The sequence below is a fragment of the Cyanistes caeruleus genome, chromosome Z, assembly GCF_971803275.1.
Source record: "Cyanistes caeruleus chromosome Z, bCyaCae1.hap1.1, whole genome shotgun sequence".
NCBI lineage: Eukaryota > Metazoa > Chordata > Aves > Passeriformes > Paridae > Cyanistes > Cyanistes caeruleus.
The window spans coordinates 606,266-622,990 of NC_141732.1; the positions used below are offsets into that span (position 1 = coordinate 606,266).

The 16,725-nt window shown below is 42.5% G+C and overlaps 1 protein-coding gene across 5 annotated transcripts in view; it reads left to right on the forward strand.

The window, feature by feature from the left end:
- Positions 1-16,725, forward strand: part of MSH3 (mutS homolog 3) — an 86,204-nt gene that overhangs the window by 880 nt on the left and 68,599 nt on the right. For 3 of the 5 annotated variants that reach the window (XM_086868831.1, XM_086868834.1, XM_086868832.1), the window contains exons 2-8: positions 1,551-1,674; positions 2,290-2,516; positions 4,849-5,061; positions 6,420-6,536; positions 7,297-7,414; positions 7,941-8,086; positions 9,099-9,265. In XM_086868831.1, coding sequence (XP_086724957.1) covers positions 1,551-1,674; positions 2,290-2,516; positions 4,849-5,061; positions 6,420-6,536; positions 7,297-7,414; positions 7,941-8,086; positions 9,099-9,265 — 1,112 coding nt within the window. The remainder of the gene's footprint in view (positions 1-1,550; positions 1,675-2,289; positions 2,517-4,848; positions 5,062-6,419; positions 6,537-7,296; positions 7,415-7,940; positions 8,087-9,098; positions 9,266-16,725) is intronic. The other 2 variants (XM_086868833.1, XM_086868836.1) reach the window with 1 other exon arrangement.

Sequence of the window (16,725 nt, forward strand, 5' to 3'; positions counted from 1 at the left end):
AGCTGGGCACGGCCTGGCAGGCGGCAGCTCCACAGGAACCTTCCAAGCCCGGGGATCCTGGGATTCTGTAACACAGGATATGTGTTTCGGAGGAGCTGGAGCTTGGCAGTGGGTTGGTCAAGGGCAGCGCGTTGGTCCATGTTGTTGGGGCTTCCAGTATCACTTCCAATAACACTGGCCAGTGTTGAACCCCTGTGCCTTCTAGTTTTGCAGAATGTGGGATAGGTTGTGGTTATCATGAGTCAGGATGTTCTCTGAGGTTTGGTCTTTGTGTACTTTGAAGCCTGATCAGCAGGAGGTGAGACGTGATCAGTGGGACAGGCAGCAGCAGCATCCCTTAGTCAAGGAGTTAGCTAATTTTAAGGATGTAAATCCAGCTGTGGGTGTGTGTCCATGCATGCCTTGCACCCTTGCCGGGATGCTCAGGATGCTCAGGGTGCACAGCTGAACCCCACTTTTGGGGACAGCCCCCGGCCCGGAGCAGCTGCAGAGCCGGGCTGGGGGCACACAGCCCCCCGGCAATTTAACCCCTCCTGGCCCAGGAGCGGCTCTGGCTGCCGGTAAAGAATGGAAATAAGTGCAGGGAAAGGGCAGTGGGGTGTGCTGGAACAGCCCCAGCAGCAGGCCTGCCCAGCACTGATGGAACACCCAGCCTCTCTCTGCACGGTGTCACTGTCGGCTTGTGGCACGCGGAGGAATGAATCCCATTTTTGGGCAGCTCTGGCACGCGTGGTGCTGGAGCTCAGGTGTCTTGAGGTCTGAGTGCTGGTAGGTGGAAGGCCAAAAGAGCCTGCAAGTGATGCACATCCTCCCTTTGCACCCCTGGGGAAAAGTGGCTGTGTCTCAGCAGCTGGATTTCATTCTGAGTTTGTATTTTCCAGTCTCCCTGTAGTGATTGTTTCCAGCCTCTTCTGGCCCTGGAATGGTGTTTGCTTTTTCTACCTCTGACTCAAGTCAGCTATTTTGGTTGCCTTCGGTCCAAATACATTTTGAAAGGCGTTATTACAGCTTTCTGCCCTTGTAGGAAAAGCTTCCTAGTTAGTGTTAATTTGGTGGTATTTAACAGTGGGCTTGAAAACTGATACTCATGTACTTATGTGGAGGTTTTGGGTTTAGTTGGTGAGGCTGGAGTTCCTGCTTAGTTCTAAGGAAATTGGAATTCCATGGTTAAACCATCTGAGGTTACAATATGAAGTGTGGATGTAAGCTGCTGCAAGCACCTGTAGTGTGCTTCTGTGCAAAGTGTTTATGTTTTGTTGGACCTACAAGTTACTTCTTTGTATTTAGTCAAGCTTCTTGCAAAAGATCAGTGATGAAACAGCAAAATGGATGAATTTCCTGTTTACATAGTGTTCTAACTGCATGTTTCAAAAGACATCTAAGGAGCAGGATGCCCCAGGCTCCCCCAACCCAGCCTTGAACAATACCAGGGACGGGAGGTTGGATTATTTTGAATTAATTTCCTGTGAAGTTGTTGGTTGCATTATTCTCTTTCAGAGGACAGGAAACAGAAAAGGTAACTGAACTTATTAGTTTAATTTACGTTTCAGGCTTCTGAATTTGGCAGTAAAAGGAGCTCATCTACTGAAAGCAATGAACCCTGTGAAAAGAAGACCAAGGCACGACAAATTACTCTGGAAGAGATCTGTAACCCACTGAAGACTCAGGATAAAAGTGAGTTGACTGTTAGCAAACCTTTAAGCATTGGCAGCCAGTAAATAAGTTTTTAATTGTCAGCTGCTCCATTGCCTTGGAAATGCCTGAGTTCCATTTGGCTTTGAACAGAGAATTTAATAATGCTGGTGTGAAAACCAGTGAATATAAAGTTCATTACATTTCAATAGAAAGAATTAGCCTCTTAAGTTTCAAAGTGGGAACAGTATTAAATTTGTTGGTGTGATGCTTTGAAGTATCACTGGGACACCCTCAAGAAGCAATATTGCCTGCTTAAAAAAATGTACTGAAAGAAAATCTGCTTGATTCCCAATATTCTTAGCTAACTTTATGGGTCTGTATTTTCAGTCCAAAAAATAATGATGCATCTCTTCCCACATAGAAAGAAGCAGACAAGTGAGGAATATTGGTTTCCCAGGGAAGTTAACCAAGCTGCTTAAATGCACAATTCTGTCAGGCTGGCAGAAATACTGCGGTGGGAGAGGAGAGGGAACACAGGGGAGAGGGACATGGAGCAAAATGCTTGTGTTCTGTGCTCACTGATGTTCCTCTAATAGACATTCTCTTTTAGAAAACAAGTTGCTAATATGCTTTTGTTTTGAATTTTTATCAAAGAAGACTCTCAGAAGTGTGAGAAGTCCCGTATCTGTTTGCAAACTCTGGACAGGCTGAAAGAGTTCTGCAGTGATTCAAACCAGCAGTGTGCCAGAGTCCAGGAAGATGGCTTTCAGGAGAAAGGACATCTGAGTTTGGAAAAGTGTCCCAGTGTTACTGGGAGGAGCTCAGAATTGAGGAACACCAATCTTCCGTCTCGGGACACCAGCCCAAAGGTGGCACAGAAGGTATGCAGAGCTCTGGTGGCCCTGTGCTGTGTGCAGGTTGCTTGTTGTGAGTTAAACCAGCAGGCTTTGGCACAAGCTTCATTTTGTGACATGGAATGGTGCAGCAGAGCCCCACAGACCTGTGCTTATGTACAGATGTTTTCCTGAAGCTCTTTGCTGGGTGAGCAGAGTGGCTGTTCTGGCTCCTCAGTGATACCAGTGAACAACAGCATGACAAGGGAACAGAAACCCTGTTGGTGCCACCTGTGCCTGTGAGGGAAGCTGTAGCTCCCTAATAACACATGTTCAGAGTGGCACTTTGCTTTCATTTCAGTGTGCTTTCAGTCCCACCAGTTTTCATGGGGGCTCTCAAACTTCTAGCAAAATTCTTTGCAAAAATTGTGTGTGGGTTTATCACTGAGATGTGGATTAATCTAGTTGCTGGTAAATCTAACTAGTAAAAGTATCACTACTTTTTTATCTGCAGAAGATAGGGGTAGCTCACAGGCAAAATTGTCATTATGATATGTATGGTGCAAGTCAAGAGACTTGAGTGGAGTCATAGTATTTCGTTTCCCCTTTACTTATGGGTCTAGTTAACATTAGTTAACGTTAACTAATGGGGGAGTGGGGGTCAGCCTGCTCAGTTTCACATCCTCATGGCTTTCTGTGGTAGCTGCTCTTTAGTGGAGCTCTGTGTCTGGCTTTCCGAGGGAAGGAGCTTGTGTCCAAAGCTGTGCAGCTGATTTTAACCTTCCCTGTCTGAGGGCTGTGACCTTCAGCTGGGGGTGTCTGCTTTGTGTGAATGTGGGGTCCAAATGCTGAAGTGAGCTGCTTGTGGCAAGAGAATTCTGTTGTGGTGAGGGATTGAGGTTATGAAGATGTGTTGGGAGAGCCCAGAAAACTGATTTCAGGTCTGGCTTACCTTCCTTGGAAGGGGCCCTTTTTGCTGTTTGTGTCTTGCTTTTTACTCAGTAACCTTCCTCCAGCTGCTAATGTATGACCATCTCAACGAGTCAGCTTTTGTGTTTGTTTTTGCTCCTTTTGCCTTGTTTCATGCACTTGCCCATGCTTTGCCACTACAATTTCCTGTAAAACGAGACAAGGTCGTCCTGTTTGGCTGGCACAGACCTTGGACTCAAGACCGCCGTGTCTGTGGGCTGAGGACTGTGCATCAGAGACATCTGAGCTCCTGAGGCCACCCAGGTTCTGGGTGCAGTGCAGCTTTATTTGTGCTGGGCTGGCTTCTCTTGCTTAATTGTATGCAGTTGTGGGGATTTTGGAGTTACAGCTGAGCGCTGTTTTCCCCGGGTTGTTCTCCGACTGCAGTCCTTGTACATTTCCATGACCCAAAGTATGTGATTTAAGCTATCTCTGTGTTTTCTCTGAATTACCATTGCTGATAAACAGTCTGTTCACTTTGTTTCTCATAGTCTGAATGGGGCCCTTGGTAGAAATGGAAGTTTATTGGATTTATTTGCGGATAGAGAACTTACAGCACAACCTGATCAATTGTGTCTTCAATAGCCATATGCTTAAAAAAATTCTGGAGGGTGTTGTCTTTGTATCTTTTTTTAAACCATATTACCTGTACTTGATCTTTTGATGTAAGTGAGGAGGAACTTTGCTGTAAGTGAAACTCTTTTCAGTGTTCTTCTCTGCACTTCTGAACCCATTACTCTGCTGACAATACAGAACAATACAGAGTGGTAGAGCTGAAGTTGCTTGGCAAGAATAGGCTATATAATGTCATTGTAAATGATAAACTGCAGACAGAGTGGGCTCAAAGCCTTTCACATTTAAGGTTTTAGAAACTGTAGTGTAGATTTTCTGTGTTTGAGTTATTCTGGGATATTTGCTGAACTTAGAGAGGAGGTGCAGACTGGAGAAGGAGTAGAGTTTTGGTGGCTGAGACAGGGAAGTGAGACTCAAATTGGTTTATTTCTTGATTTACTGTGGGTTTTTGGAACATCATTAATCTCTTTGTGCTGAAGTTTCTCACCTGTAGAGCAGTAATTCATCCTTATTTCAATGTATATCTGTCTGGTTTAGGCTGCCCAGTCTTTGCAGCCTGCATAGCCTTGGTCTGTGCTTTGAGAGCTTATGATACAATAGGGTTCTGATTTCCCCTCAGGTATCTGAGGACAAATCAACTTCAGCTTTCATGACTTTTTAATTCCTTTTCATTCCAAACATACTGTATTCTGTATATCCTGCTTCAGTAGTTGTGCTGCAGCTTCGGGGCTCTTCAGTGCAAGAACAGTCTTTAGCTCTGTGGTCAGTGCAAGCCAGGGAGGGGGCAATTGACTTGTTTGATGGTTCCTAATTATACTTTCTCGTCCTTTATTTACAGGAGGGGTTACAGTGTAATCTCAGTCAGTTTTCTGCCTCTCTTAAGTCCTATGAAAATTCTCAAAATTCTTCAGATACAAATCTTAATAGAAGAACCAAAAGCATTTACACTCCACTAGAACTCCAATTCATAGAAATGAAGAAGAAGTATAAAGATGCTATTTTGTGTGTGGAATGTGGATACAAATACCGGTTCTTTGGACAAGATGCAGAGGTAATTTTTTCCAAGGTTGTGGAAAGATACTTGGCATTAAGCTGATGTCATCCTAGATCTGTGGTCAGCTCTGGAAGGGAGACTTCTTTGGGGGCAGAAGTTTTAAGGGGTATTTTGTTTTGTTTTGTTACTTGAAATCAGGATGAAAAATCTCAGCATGCTGGAAATTCAAGTCTATCCATTATGCACACATTTTTTTTGCCAAAATGGTATTTATTATTTTGTAATCAAATGGTAGTTCTTGCTGTTCTGTATATTGAGAATTTAAGGTGAGCTCCTAGAATAATTTTTTGTCAGAGCTGAAGTTGAAAAACTTTCAGAGGTGAATTGTGTATCGTGGTTCAGAACTCTAATATATATCCAATATATAATTCTAATGTTTGACATTGGGAATCTCTCAGGTTGAAAGGCAGTGGAGCAAAAGGTGTTAAAAAGGATGTATCAGGTACAGCCTGGGTGCAGAGAGCATCCTGAGTCATGCCTGGATGGGTCACATCTATAGACATGGGGCATGTGGGTAGGCATGGCAGATCTGTAGGAACTGGAAAGGACTGGATAACAAACGTGAGTTTAAAGTGATGGTTCATAAATGTTTCATAATGCTTTTTCTTATGATCTATCCCAAAAGTCGTTGCTACCAACCTTTGTTTGGTGCTATTTCCACACTTGAGACCAGTGAGAAATGTTGCCTGGTTACTGGGAATTCATTTTCCCCATCATTTTTGTGCTGTGTAATTTGTCTGCTCATTTGCTGGTGTACTTACAGCCCAGAAATAGAAATATGCTGTTCAGATAGACGGGTCAGTGCTTGCCTGCAGGTCCTACCTAACACCACATTCTCTGGTCAGTGAACACCTGCCTTTTTGCTGGGGGGCAAGAAGACAATAAAAATCACACATGATAATTTAGTAAGTGTTGTTTTAGTAAGTGTTGTTACTCTTTTTTTATCAAGTATTTGGTTTCCACTGCTGTTCAGTATCGATTTTTCAGAATTTTAGTTGATTGGCCAGAGCAATCCCATCTTTATGACCACAAACTAAGTACTTCCATTCCCGCTGTGTTTTTAGTGGCGTGAAAATCATTTGACCTTTTGCTGAGCTGTGTTCCAGACCCTGTGTTTGCAGTGTGGGTGGTTTACCTCACAGTGGTAAAGATCAAGGTGCAGCCTTAAAACCTGACACCTGCAGCCTGTGATAGTGAATCCCCTGTTTATGGCAATGCTGGGACAGGCTTTCTCCTGGAATGTTTTCCCTTTGTCACCGAGCTTTTAATTGTAGTTGTGCATCACTGTTGTCTTAGAGATAAGCTCCTTACCTTCTTAAATTACTTTGTGACCCGTTGGCTGACTCTTGTTGCAGATTGCAGCTAAAGAGCTGAACATCTACTGTCACCTGGATCACAACTTCATGACTGCCAGCATCCCCAGCCACCGCCTCTTCGTCCACGTGCGCCGCCTGGTAGCCAAGGGACACAAGGTTACCCCTGACTCCTGCTAATTGAGTACAGACCTGCGCTGAGAGAACTTGCACTGCTTGTACCACAACCTGGTTTCGTCTGAGAAGTGGGCAGCTCATTATCACTGGTTCCTGCAGGAGAAATGGCCAACTTCTCTTTGTTTCAATTTCTCTGTGCTGGGGGTGTCATGAGCCACTAGCAGATTCCTAGAAGTGTCTTCATTTTTTCAGGAACAGTTCCAGAACAGTTATTTTTTTCAGTGTTTCTGTATCAAGTTTTTGCATTTAATAAGGAGAAATGTACATATCTGCTCTCTGTTTTATTATTCCTCACATCCTTGTTTTTCTTATCCCAGCCCATTTTCTTTTTCCCCACTCTGTTCCTTCCTGTTCTGAATCCCTGTAATTCTTTGACTTTTTGGTGATAACTTCTTTTTCTGCTTCCTTTTCTGAGAAAAGGACTTGTTGATTCTAAATTGGATGCAAACAACCATTCTCTAATAAGCAGTGATGTCCAGCTAAATTGTTTCAAAATAGGACGAGAAGCGCAGGTACAGAAGTTGAGAGGGCAGTCAGGAGTGGGAAAAGGGTCAGGAAAAGCAGTGCCTTATAATCTCATTAGTGGGATTGATGTGAGAGCCCTTTCTGTTGATGATATATTCCAGCTTGAATTATGCATTTGTTGTTTGCACATCTTAAAAGATTACCAGATATATAGAATAATAAAAATAATAATTTATTACCAGAGATCTAACTTTGTTTCTTGTTTGTTTGCCTGTAGGTTGGAGTAATAAAACAAATGGAAACTGCAGCACTGAAAGCTGCTGGAGAAAATAAAAGCTCTCTCTTCAGCCGTAAGCTGACTGCCCTCTACACTAAGTCTACACTTATTGGAGAAGATATCCTTTTCAAATAAACTTGGTTTCAGACTAACCTTTGGGATGTCTTGATTCTGGTGTTATCACCAGGATTGAACATGAGCAGCTAGTGGCTGACATGAGTGGCAGCAGGAAATAAAGTTCCTTTAATTTTATGTTGTGGTAAAACATCTTGCTGTCTTTACAAACAATGTAATCTCCTCAGGGCTGTAGCTTTGTTGTGTAGTTGCTTTCTGAAGTCATCCCCAAGTGGGGACTTACCAAATCTGCAGTGTCCTGCAGGTCTTGCCTAGCAAATGTTAAAATGAGAGAGAAACATCTTTTAACCAATGAATTTAATTTATTTTCTTTGAATTTTTTTGTTTTCCTTTATCCTGTCTTATCTACCTCATGTTTTGAATTTAGTTTCTCAAACACACTTACTAGATACCAGGAGCTGAAAAGATTGCTAGATTAATGTCTGAGAGTACAAGACTTGGGTCTGGAAAAGACCTAATGGTGAACAGTCCACCCAAACCCGTGTGCTGTTTTTTTTAACATTTGTTACATGTGAACCCTTTGTTGAAGCTGGATGATTCTGTAGATGTTGAAGAGGTAGCAGCAGATGTCCCTGACAACTACCTCCTCTGCATCTGTGAAAATGGAGACAACCTGAAAGACAGGAAGAAAGGTGACACAGTTACAGGCATCGTGGTGAGTTGGTTTCTCAGGAGTCAGTATTTCAGGGTGTGCGTGGGGTTGTTTTGTTGTGCGTTTTGGTTTTCTTCCTGGGGAGGTGGGTGGCTGCCTTGTTAAATTCATGAGTGTTCTGTCTTTCAGATTTTATTTTGCGGGGGAGTAGGAATTGATTTTTTGTTTTTTGTTTTGTTTGTTTTTTTTTACAAAAGAGGCACTTTAGGTAAGATATCTGTGTGTGAACTATGATGGTTTTATATTTGAAAACTGCAGAAAAGATACAGAGTTGATAGTTGAACATTTATCAAACTGGTTTTGCTGCTGTTTCACTTGAAAACATATTAGTATTTTAACCAAATACATTAGGGAAATCACTATTCAGATGCTTTACAAATTTCAACATTTAAACATTTTTAGGGTCAATATTTTAAGTCTTATGTGCACTTTTTGCCTCTACAAAATACTATTCTTTAGAGGAAGAGACTTAGGATTTTTTACCACATACATTTCAGGGTTGTATTGTCTTTTATGGTGAAGATTAAACCCAGTCCTGTTTAACCAGCAAAACATAGTGCTAACTGAAGCCCAGTCAGCTGGTAATGAATTAATTTAAAAGTATCTTGATTGTGTCTCTGTTTGAATGTCATGCTGCTGCTGGGAGAGAACAACAAAAGCAAGTGTTCAAATTCCAGTTCAAATTACGTGTGCATTTCACAGACTTCAGTTAATAGATTTGTCTGCTATTAAAAACTGAACAGCAATGGACTGCTAACAAGAGCACATTTACATTTGTGAGGTATTGTTGTCACTCTCTGAGACAAAGTTGTGTTAGTATTTTGAAGTTATTGTTGTATCATGGCTTTGGAAAAAAGCACATTCAGGTTTTTTGATTTGCCACTCTGACAGTGTGTGGGGGTGCTGTATAATTTTACACCACAGATTTTCTTTCTGGTTAACAGTTTGAGCCAGTGAAGCACTCCCTGCAAATGTGAATATTCAGTGGATATATGTGTATATTTTTGTTTGTCAGGCGATCCAGCCAACGACAGGAGAAGTAATTTTTGACAGTTTTCGGGACTGTGCTTCCCGCTCGGAGCTGGAGAGTCGGGTTCTGCGCCTGCAGCCAGTTGAGATAATTCTTCCACCTAGGCTGTCAGATCAATCTGAAAAGCTCATCCACAGTATAACCTCCATGAGGTGAGTTCTGTGGGGGGGCTGTTGTTTGGGGTTCTCTTTCCCAGAGCCCTGGTGGAGCTGAGATCCAGAAGCAGGTATGGACGTGTAGTTCTGTCAGGGCCCTTTTCAGAGCGGCTGCGGTTTGTTGCTGGGTTCAGAACCTCCCAAATCCCACTGAGTCCTGGGCACTTGCTCCTAAGTTGTGTTTAGACAGAGGTTCATGGCTTCTGTCTCCGGCCTGTGAAAGATTTGTGCACTTAAACGTTGTCATGGTCCTGCCACCACACTCCTGGTTACAGCATCCGCTGGAATAATTTCCAAGCTCACGCACTTACTGTTCAGAACTAAAAGAGGTGTTATGTGGCCTTTTGTTCCCTGGTTGTCATAGTTTTGAGGTCTGTAAAAGATGTCAGATTTCCTTTTCTATTAATGTAGATAGGTGTAGAAAGCCTTTGTAACTGGTATTTCATCCTGTTTGTCCTGTTACATCATCTTGGACTTGGGTACAGACCTGGAAGTGTTGTGACTGATCATCTCTTTGCTTTGAGTTCTCTTGGCATATTTCAACAGGAAATTTGTTACCTGTTTTGTGTAGCAGAGCCAGAGTAGGATGTAATTTTTGGGGTGATGGATGGAGGATGAAGCATGTTTTCTGAACAGAGGGGATGAAATCTTACGGATGCAATTTTTTGAGAAAACTTCAGTTTTTCACTTTCTTCTTTTTAACCATACAGTAGAGAGCTAGTTTAGAGCTTGACATTTCAGTTTTGAATGTGTCATTCTGGTGTGAATTTTGGAGAGTGGTTGTGATTTATTTTTCCTTTTCCTTTGTGTTTTTTTGGTTGTGCACAGTTGAGAATGTTAATGAGTGACTTCTGGTTTTTATGAAGACAAAAAATGCTACCCATTAGCTGATTTTGTGAACAGGGATTAGTTTGTAGTTTTTTCACTTTTCTGGTAATTTGCTAGGCAGCTTTCCAGCCCAAATGCCTCTAATTACATGAAAGTGACAAAAATAGAACATATTACTGCAATACACCTCAGTAGCTTTATTTTAAAAACAATTCTTCGTGGATTTTTTTTTTCTTGTACCAGAGATTAAGCCACTAGGGGGCTCTGAAGTATTTCATAGTAATTTAAGTGATTTCAATATGCTGCTTTCTTGTTCTTTTAATTAGGTTTGTTTTTGTACAGATCCTTTTGTACAGCACTGATTCAATTTCAGTGCGTATTGAGATATCTGTAGTATTCAGGTTTGGTTATTGGCCCAGTACCCAGTGATTTCATCCTTTACCAGCTCCTTCCTGAAACCACTTGTTGAGAATCTCCCATGAGCTGTAAAAAGTTTAATTTCTATAGTTCTTTGAAGAACTATATCTTTCTAATTAAATGGGAACTAGATCTTGTGGCTCAAGAAGGCTCTTCATCTCTTTGTGCGTTAGGGATGCATCAGAAAAACACTGAAACTATGAAAACAGGGTAAAAATGGGAGAGAAAAGAGTCCAGGAGACTAGAGCTTGGAGAGGTTGAAAGAAGAGAGGGGAGAGAGGAAAGAAGAGAGAAGAGAGGGGAGAAGAGGAGAGAAGGGAAGGGAGGAGAGAAGAGGAGAAGAGAGAAGTCAAGCCTTTCTAGTCCTCCTGTGTAGTGTAAGAATTGCAGCAGGGGTGATTTGGTGTTAAGTGTTGCTTACAGAACTTGTCACTGAGTGAGCAAGGTGATGTGCCCAGCACAAAAACGATGCTTCTGGTTACCAAAAGAGTGAAGTAAAATGTTGAGCTAATGTAAAGCACTGCAGCTTTATGAGAGCAGCCCTAGGTTGGTTCAGTGCCCTGTTAACACTGACTAGAGGTGAAAGTCTCTGTGCTTCCCTTGAATTTCTGTGAGGGTTTTTTTATATTCTTCACTATTCTAGGGCAGATTTAACGACCAGAAAATACTATTCAAGCAAACTGAGCTGGGGGCCAGTGAAGAGCCTTCCCGCAAAAGCAAAGCTTATATTAAAAGTAGGTTACAAAAACTGGCTCAGGACAAACTGTTCTGGTGGGTTCTGTGCTGTTCCCAAGCTGTTAGTAACATCTGTTTGCAAGTGCTGACCCGCCTGGAGCAAAATCTTTCCATGGTTTTAGTTTTCTTCTTTCTAGAAAACAAAGAAAAGGTCTTGCCTTCAGAAATTACTTGTGTTTTTTTCTGAAGAACAGAGCTTTGTACTCCAAGTTCTTTTTAGTGGAGGGACAGCACCCACCCTCCTTCACATGTTGGCTGCTTTAAAACTTGGCCTGCATTGGTCTCTTGACATTGTCTTTGAGGCTCCTTTGGGATATTTTTGCTCTTCCCACGTTTTTTCCTTGTTTCACTGTAAAGTTCAGTGCATCTTTGGAGTGCTCTGTTGTTCCTCTTTTTTCCATTTTCCCTCTTTTTGCAGCGTTTCATCCTGTAGCATTCTTGTGCACCCTGTGAAAACAGGCTGATCACACCTCACTTCTGACCCAAAGCGTTTCACCCAGGTCTGCACCGCTTGGTTTAGGCTGCAGCTCATTTTCCTGTGATAACCCCAGGGTTCTGAATATGGGGTTCAGGTTTCTGCTCCCTCCTGGGTGCTCCAGTAGTCTTTGGCTTGGAGTTGGTTCCCTGGAGTTCCCTTCTCTTTCAGACACATTGAGAGATAAGCCCATCCTCCCTCTCCAGGCACTGTGGGATCCGTCAAGTAGCTGAACCTTCATCATTCAACACAAGCCTTTTTAATTTGTGTTTCAGGACCTCTGCAAATATAATTTCAAGCTCCTTCTGTTAAGTGCAGTGATAATAGCCCTCTGGTTTAGCAGTGACCCCTGCTTTTGACTGTATTGGGTGAGGTCTCTGCAGGTTTGTTCCTCTCCAGTCTCTGTCATGGTCTCTTAGAGTGAGCTGTAGTGGATTTATTACATTTGGTCAATGGTGCTGTTCAGTGCTAATTGCTCTCATGGACAGAGTTATGGATTTATGTCATCAGTCAAGTAGAAACTCAGCTGGAATGAACTCTGACTTGTAACTCTGTAGAAAATGCTTTTAATTTTGTGGGTCTTTATATGCTGGTTGCTCAGCTCAGAGGATGCATTCATGTAGTTAATGTTGAGGAATTTGTTTTTACTGTGAAGGGCATGTGCATTTATTTACACAGCTCAGCTCCTGAAGTTTCTAGGTGAGCAAGGACAGGAAGGCTTGTAGTGGCTAAAACAAGACCCCAAAGGGTTACAGTGAGAGTAAACAGCATTGCACATTAAGTGGTAGAACAGAGGAGTGAAGAGTGTCTGAAGGGCTGGTGATCATATAAAGCAGCGGTTTCATGGTTTGTGTAGCTTGTAATGTTCCCTTGGGTTTTTAAGTGAAAGGCAAGCTGTGACAAACATCTTGAGAATGTTTTGTGACAATGAAGCTACAAGCAGTTAAATTTGCAGCAGGGAAGAAAAAAGCAGCTGAAGTACAAAACCAGCACGTGAGCTGTTTTCTGTAAATACAAACCCCAAATGCATCAGGGGACAGATGTTTAATGACCAGAGAGGTGTTTGGCACTGCTGAGAATCCATCCCATGGTCTGTGCAGCCAGCTGCTTGGAGTGGCCATGTCAGAGCTCTCTCCTTTTGAATGGACAGGGGAGAAAATTCCACCACAGTATGACCACCTCATGCAGTAACCTGGGAGAGTTTTTCCTGGGTGGTGTTTTTGGGCAGTTCAGTCCTGTCTCAGTCAAGTGTATTTATCTGGCACACTGTCTGGGACATCCTCTGGGTGGAATTACTGTCCTCCCAGGCACGTGGAGTTGTTGCTGCAGGGGCATGAAGAGGCACTTGCAGAGCCCTGTGTCCAAATGCAGTGCAGCACACCGTTCTTACCCTGGATGGTGAATTAGATAAAAACGTTAGCATTGCTTTTTACAGCAACAGCTGGCACTTGCAGGCCTTGCCTTGCCCAGCCCTTGTCATTTTGTAAATTTCCCCCCAGGCCAAAGCTCTGATAAGCTTCCCCAGACTCACACCTGGTTTGAAAGTGCATTTTTTCTCATATGACTGCAAATCAGGGAAAACATGCTGTAGTATTTGTGGCAATATTGCACTGATAAGTAGTATTCATGGATTTGGATTTTTTTTGCCTCCCCTCCATTTGAGATAGAAATTATTAAATGAAGAACAATTAAGTCTTGAGCCTGATGCTTGTCTAGTTTCTTGGTATCAAAATGTTAACTTTTTACATAGGAAAAAAACCCCTACCTTATAAACAGAAGCAGGAAAAGTAAAACTTTAAAACCTTTGTTTGCATGTTTTGGGATCTGTTTGATTTATTATTACAGGACAAATCAGAAACTGTAGGAGGTGACACGTAAGTTACGGTACTTTTTTTGGTCCCCTTTGATTGTGATGTTGCTTGTTTTTTCCCTCAGTGTATATTCATATGTTGTGATTTTTCACATGTTCAAATAGAGAATGACTCTTAAGCTCTTAAAACTGGCGTGCAAGTTTAAATCTTTTTTAACAGATGAACGTTGGTATATTTCTTAAAGTCCTAGTGTTTTGTTTTAATGAGGACTTCTTTTTCATAAGTTACTCAGCTTTGAAGCTGACTTGTAGTTTTCCTGTGAATACCCCTTTCCCTGTGAAACAGTAGCATTGAGGATACCTTGGTTGTGTCACCTTCTCGGGCATTACTTCCCCCATTTCCTGCCCTCCTTGTTTAGTGCCAGGAGTTAGAAATCCAGCAGATCTAATCCAGGCAGTGATGCCAATGAGAAAATGTGGGAGAGAGGAGGACTGAGGCTTTGTGCCTGTTTGGCATGCAGGTAACAGTGAAATGGAGTGAGGAGAGCAATGCTCTTGTAGTCATGGTTCCCAGCCCTTCCTGAGCTGGGGAAGAAAGAAAGGCCATGAATTTGTTTATTTTTCATAAACCCAGAATGTAATTGTTTTCTTAATTTTGAAGAAAATGAAACTGAAGTGGGTTTTTATGTCTGCTGAACTGCAGAAAGGAGCGAGATTTATCTTCTGGTCTGTCTTTAGCAGTTTAATTTTGTGCTTGACTGACAACGTTTGTCTCTTTTAACAGATGTTCTTTTCTATGTGTGGCAGAGGTAAGAGGCTTTTGGTAAATTAGACTCCTGAGGAGTGTGCTTTAGGCATGGACTCTTCCTCTGGGAATTTGGAATAGTACAAATGACTGTTAGATGTTCAAAAATCACGTGAATATTTCCTGGATTCTTAATAGAGAGTTTGAAGTCACTAGTGTAGTAATTAACTCTGTATTACTTAGCAGCACAGTATTTTTTAAAGCAAAAAGATTTTGTGTAAGACACTTGCTTTCAGTTTATGTGAAGGACTTTCTACAGAGGGAGATGGATGTACTTAAGAACATTTTCTAGCAAATATATTTGAGTGTATTCCTGCTTTTCACTGTCTGGCTGGTTTCTGTCAGGTGGAAGATAACTGTTTTCCCCTCCATCCCTCCTGCCTGTTGTTTTACAGCTATGCTCCTGCTTTCTGGAGTCTTTGCCACCTCCTCTTGTCCCTGTCCTTCTGTTTATGTGTCTCGGGTGTCCTTGTCCCTGTTTCCAGCCAGATTCCTGGCAGCCTGGCACTGTCCTGGTCCTGCAGTCCCCTCTGCAGAGCCCTGGCTGGGGGGACCTTCAGGTGGAGAGAGAAACAGCAGCTACAACCCGGGGGAGGGTACAAGTGACACCCTCCTAGCTGCTCCATCTATCAGCCCTGGGCAGTGCAGGGGTGTGGGAGGGAAGGACAACTTCCCTGGACAGCTCCCTGGGCAGCCACCTGCCCTCTCACTGCGAGCCTTCTATTGCTTTGTGGCTGTCCTTTTTGCGGAGCAGGTCTTGTCAGGGCTTGAGGAAGATCCAGGAGAGCCCTGTGAAGAGCAAGGTGGTGGTGTTCATATAATCACAGAATCCAGTGGCACTCAGCCCTTGACCCCTGCCCTCTGGATGTGCACAACCAACTGTTTCCTGAACAGTCCATCCATCAAATCCAGTACCAGGGCAGTGCTGTATTTGCTATACAAAAAATACCCAAAACAACCAGAACCAAAAAACTTGCTCATTTGAGAGAAAGTGAGCAAGGAAGAGAGGAAAAAGAGCCTTTAAGGGAAACAGTTGTGTAGCTGTCAAAAATCCTTACTTAGAGCCTTAATTGATTTGTTAAGCTGTTTTAATTGTCTGAAAAGATAGCGCGTGAATTTGCATCTTGAAGTGGGGAGGTTAAGCCTTACCATAAAGCATCCTGTGTATATTGCCAGCACAGTGCACTTGTTCCTCATGGCTTTCAGTACAGGAACCAGCTAGGTTTGCCTCTGAAACGTAACACTGGTGCTTTGAGTTAATCTGGGTGAAAATAGCCTTAATTTCACCTAATAATAGGTGAAAAGCAATCTGGGTGTGAGAAATTACACATGGCCCAGCTTTTGGACCCAGCACAGACCTGACCTGGCACCAGAACCTGAATGCCAGTGCCCTTGGGCTGCCTAGGCAAAGAAATGCTTTCACATACATATCATCATCAAATGCACTTGTAATTAACTTCAATTAAGTTACATTTTGGAGTGCTTATTTTGGAATCTGCTGTTCAGTACTCAAAGCCATGATGTAATTTTGTGAGCCGTGGCAGAGGGGAAGCTACCCACTCTATCAATTAATCACCCCGTGGTATGTAATTAGCATACTATCAGGTGTTATTAATTGCAGAGTAGCACATTTGGTTTTTAATGTACTGAGGAAAGGAGTCCCAGAGTGGAGTTTCACCAGAAGCTCTGGAGCGCTGCAGCAGGAGATAGAAACCCACAAACACCAAGAAACCCCTTTCTTGTAACGTAATCCTTTTTTTTTTTTTGTTAGTTTTTAAAAGAAAGAGAACTTGTGCTGTGGCTGTGTTGAGAGTGGCACTCTCACTCGTTTGGAGCTGGCTGCTGAGAGGGGACTCAGCAGGATCTGAAGTCCCTCTGCTGCAGCCCAGACACAGGAAGGATTTCAAAAATGTGAAGGAATTAATGTGTATCAATAGGGATGTGTGTTCAGATACTTCTGTCTCGTCACAGACCATGAGCAGAATTTAGAGCAGTACCCTTCATGTTAAGCTGGGTGAAAGGAATTATTTGGAACATTGTTTACAGACAGATTATGGCAGCAGCTTATTGCATTTTAAAAGACAGGTACTGAGCAAAAAGAAGGCCCTGTGCCTTGTGAACAAAAATCCTTTATCTGACAGAAAAACTCAGTTTCACTTAGGAGTTTTATTCCTCTGCTCTTTCTAATATTGTAACCATTTAATTGGTTGCTAATAATACAAGATTTATAACTCAGTTTCCTTAGGTCTTCAGTTACAAAGTCTAGTAAGTTGGAGTAAGTATCCATTGTCTGTAGAATTAAGATACTATTTTTTTTTCTTCAATTTTTGGCTTATTTGAAAAACCCCAGGCAGAGCAGAGACAAAACTCTGCCACCTCTGTTTTCA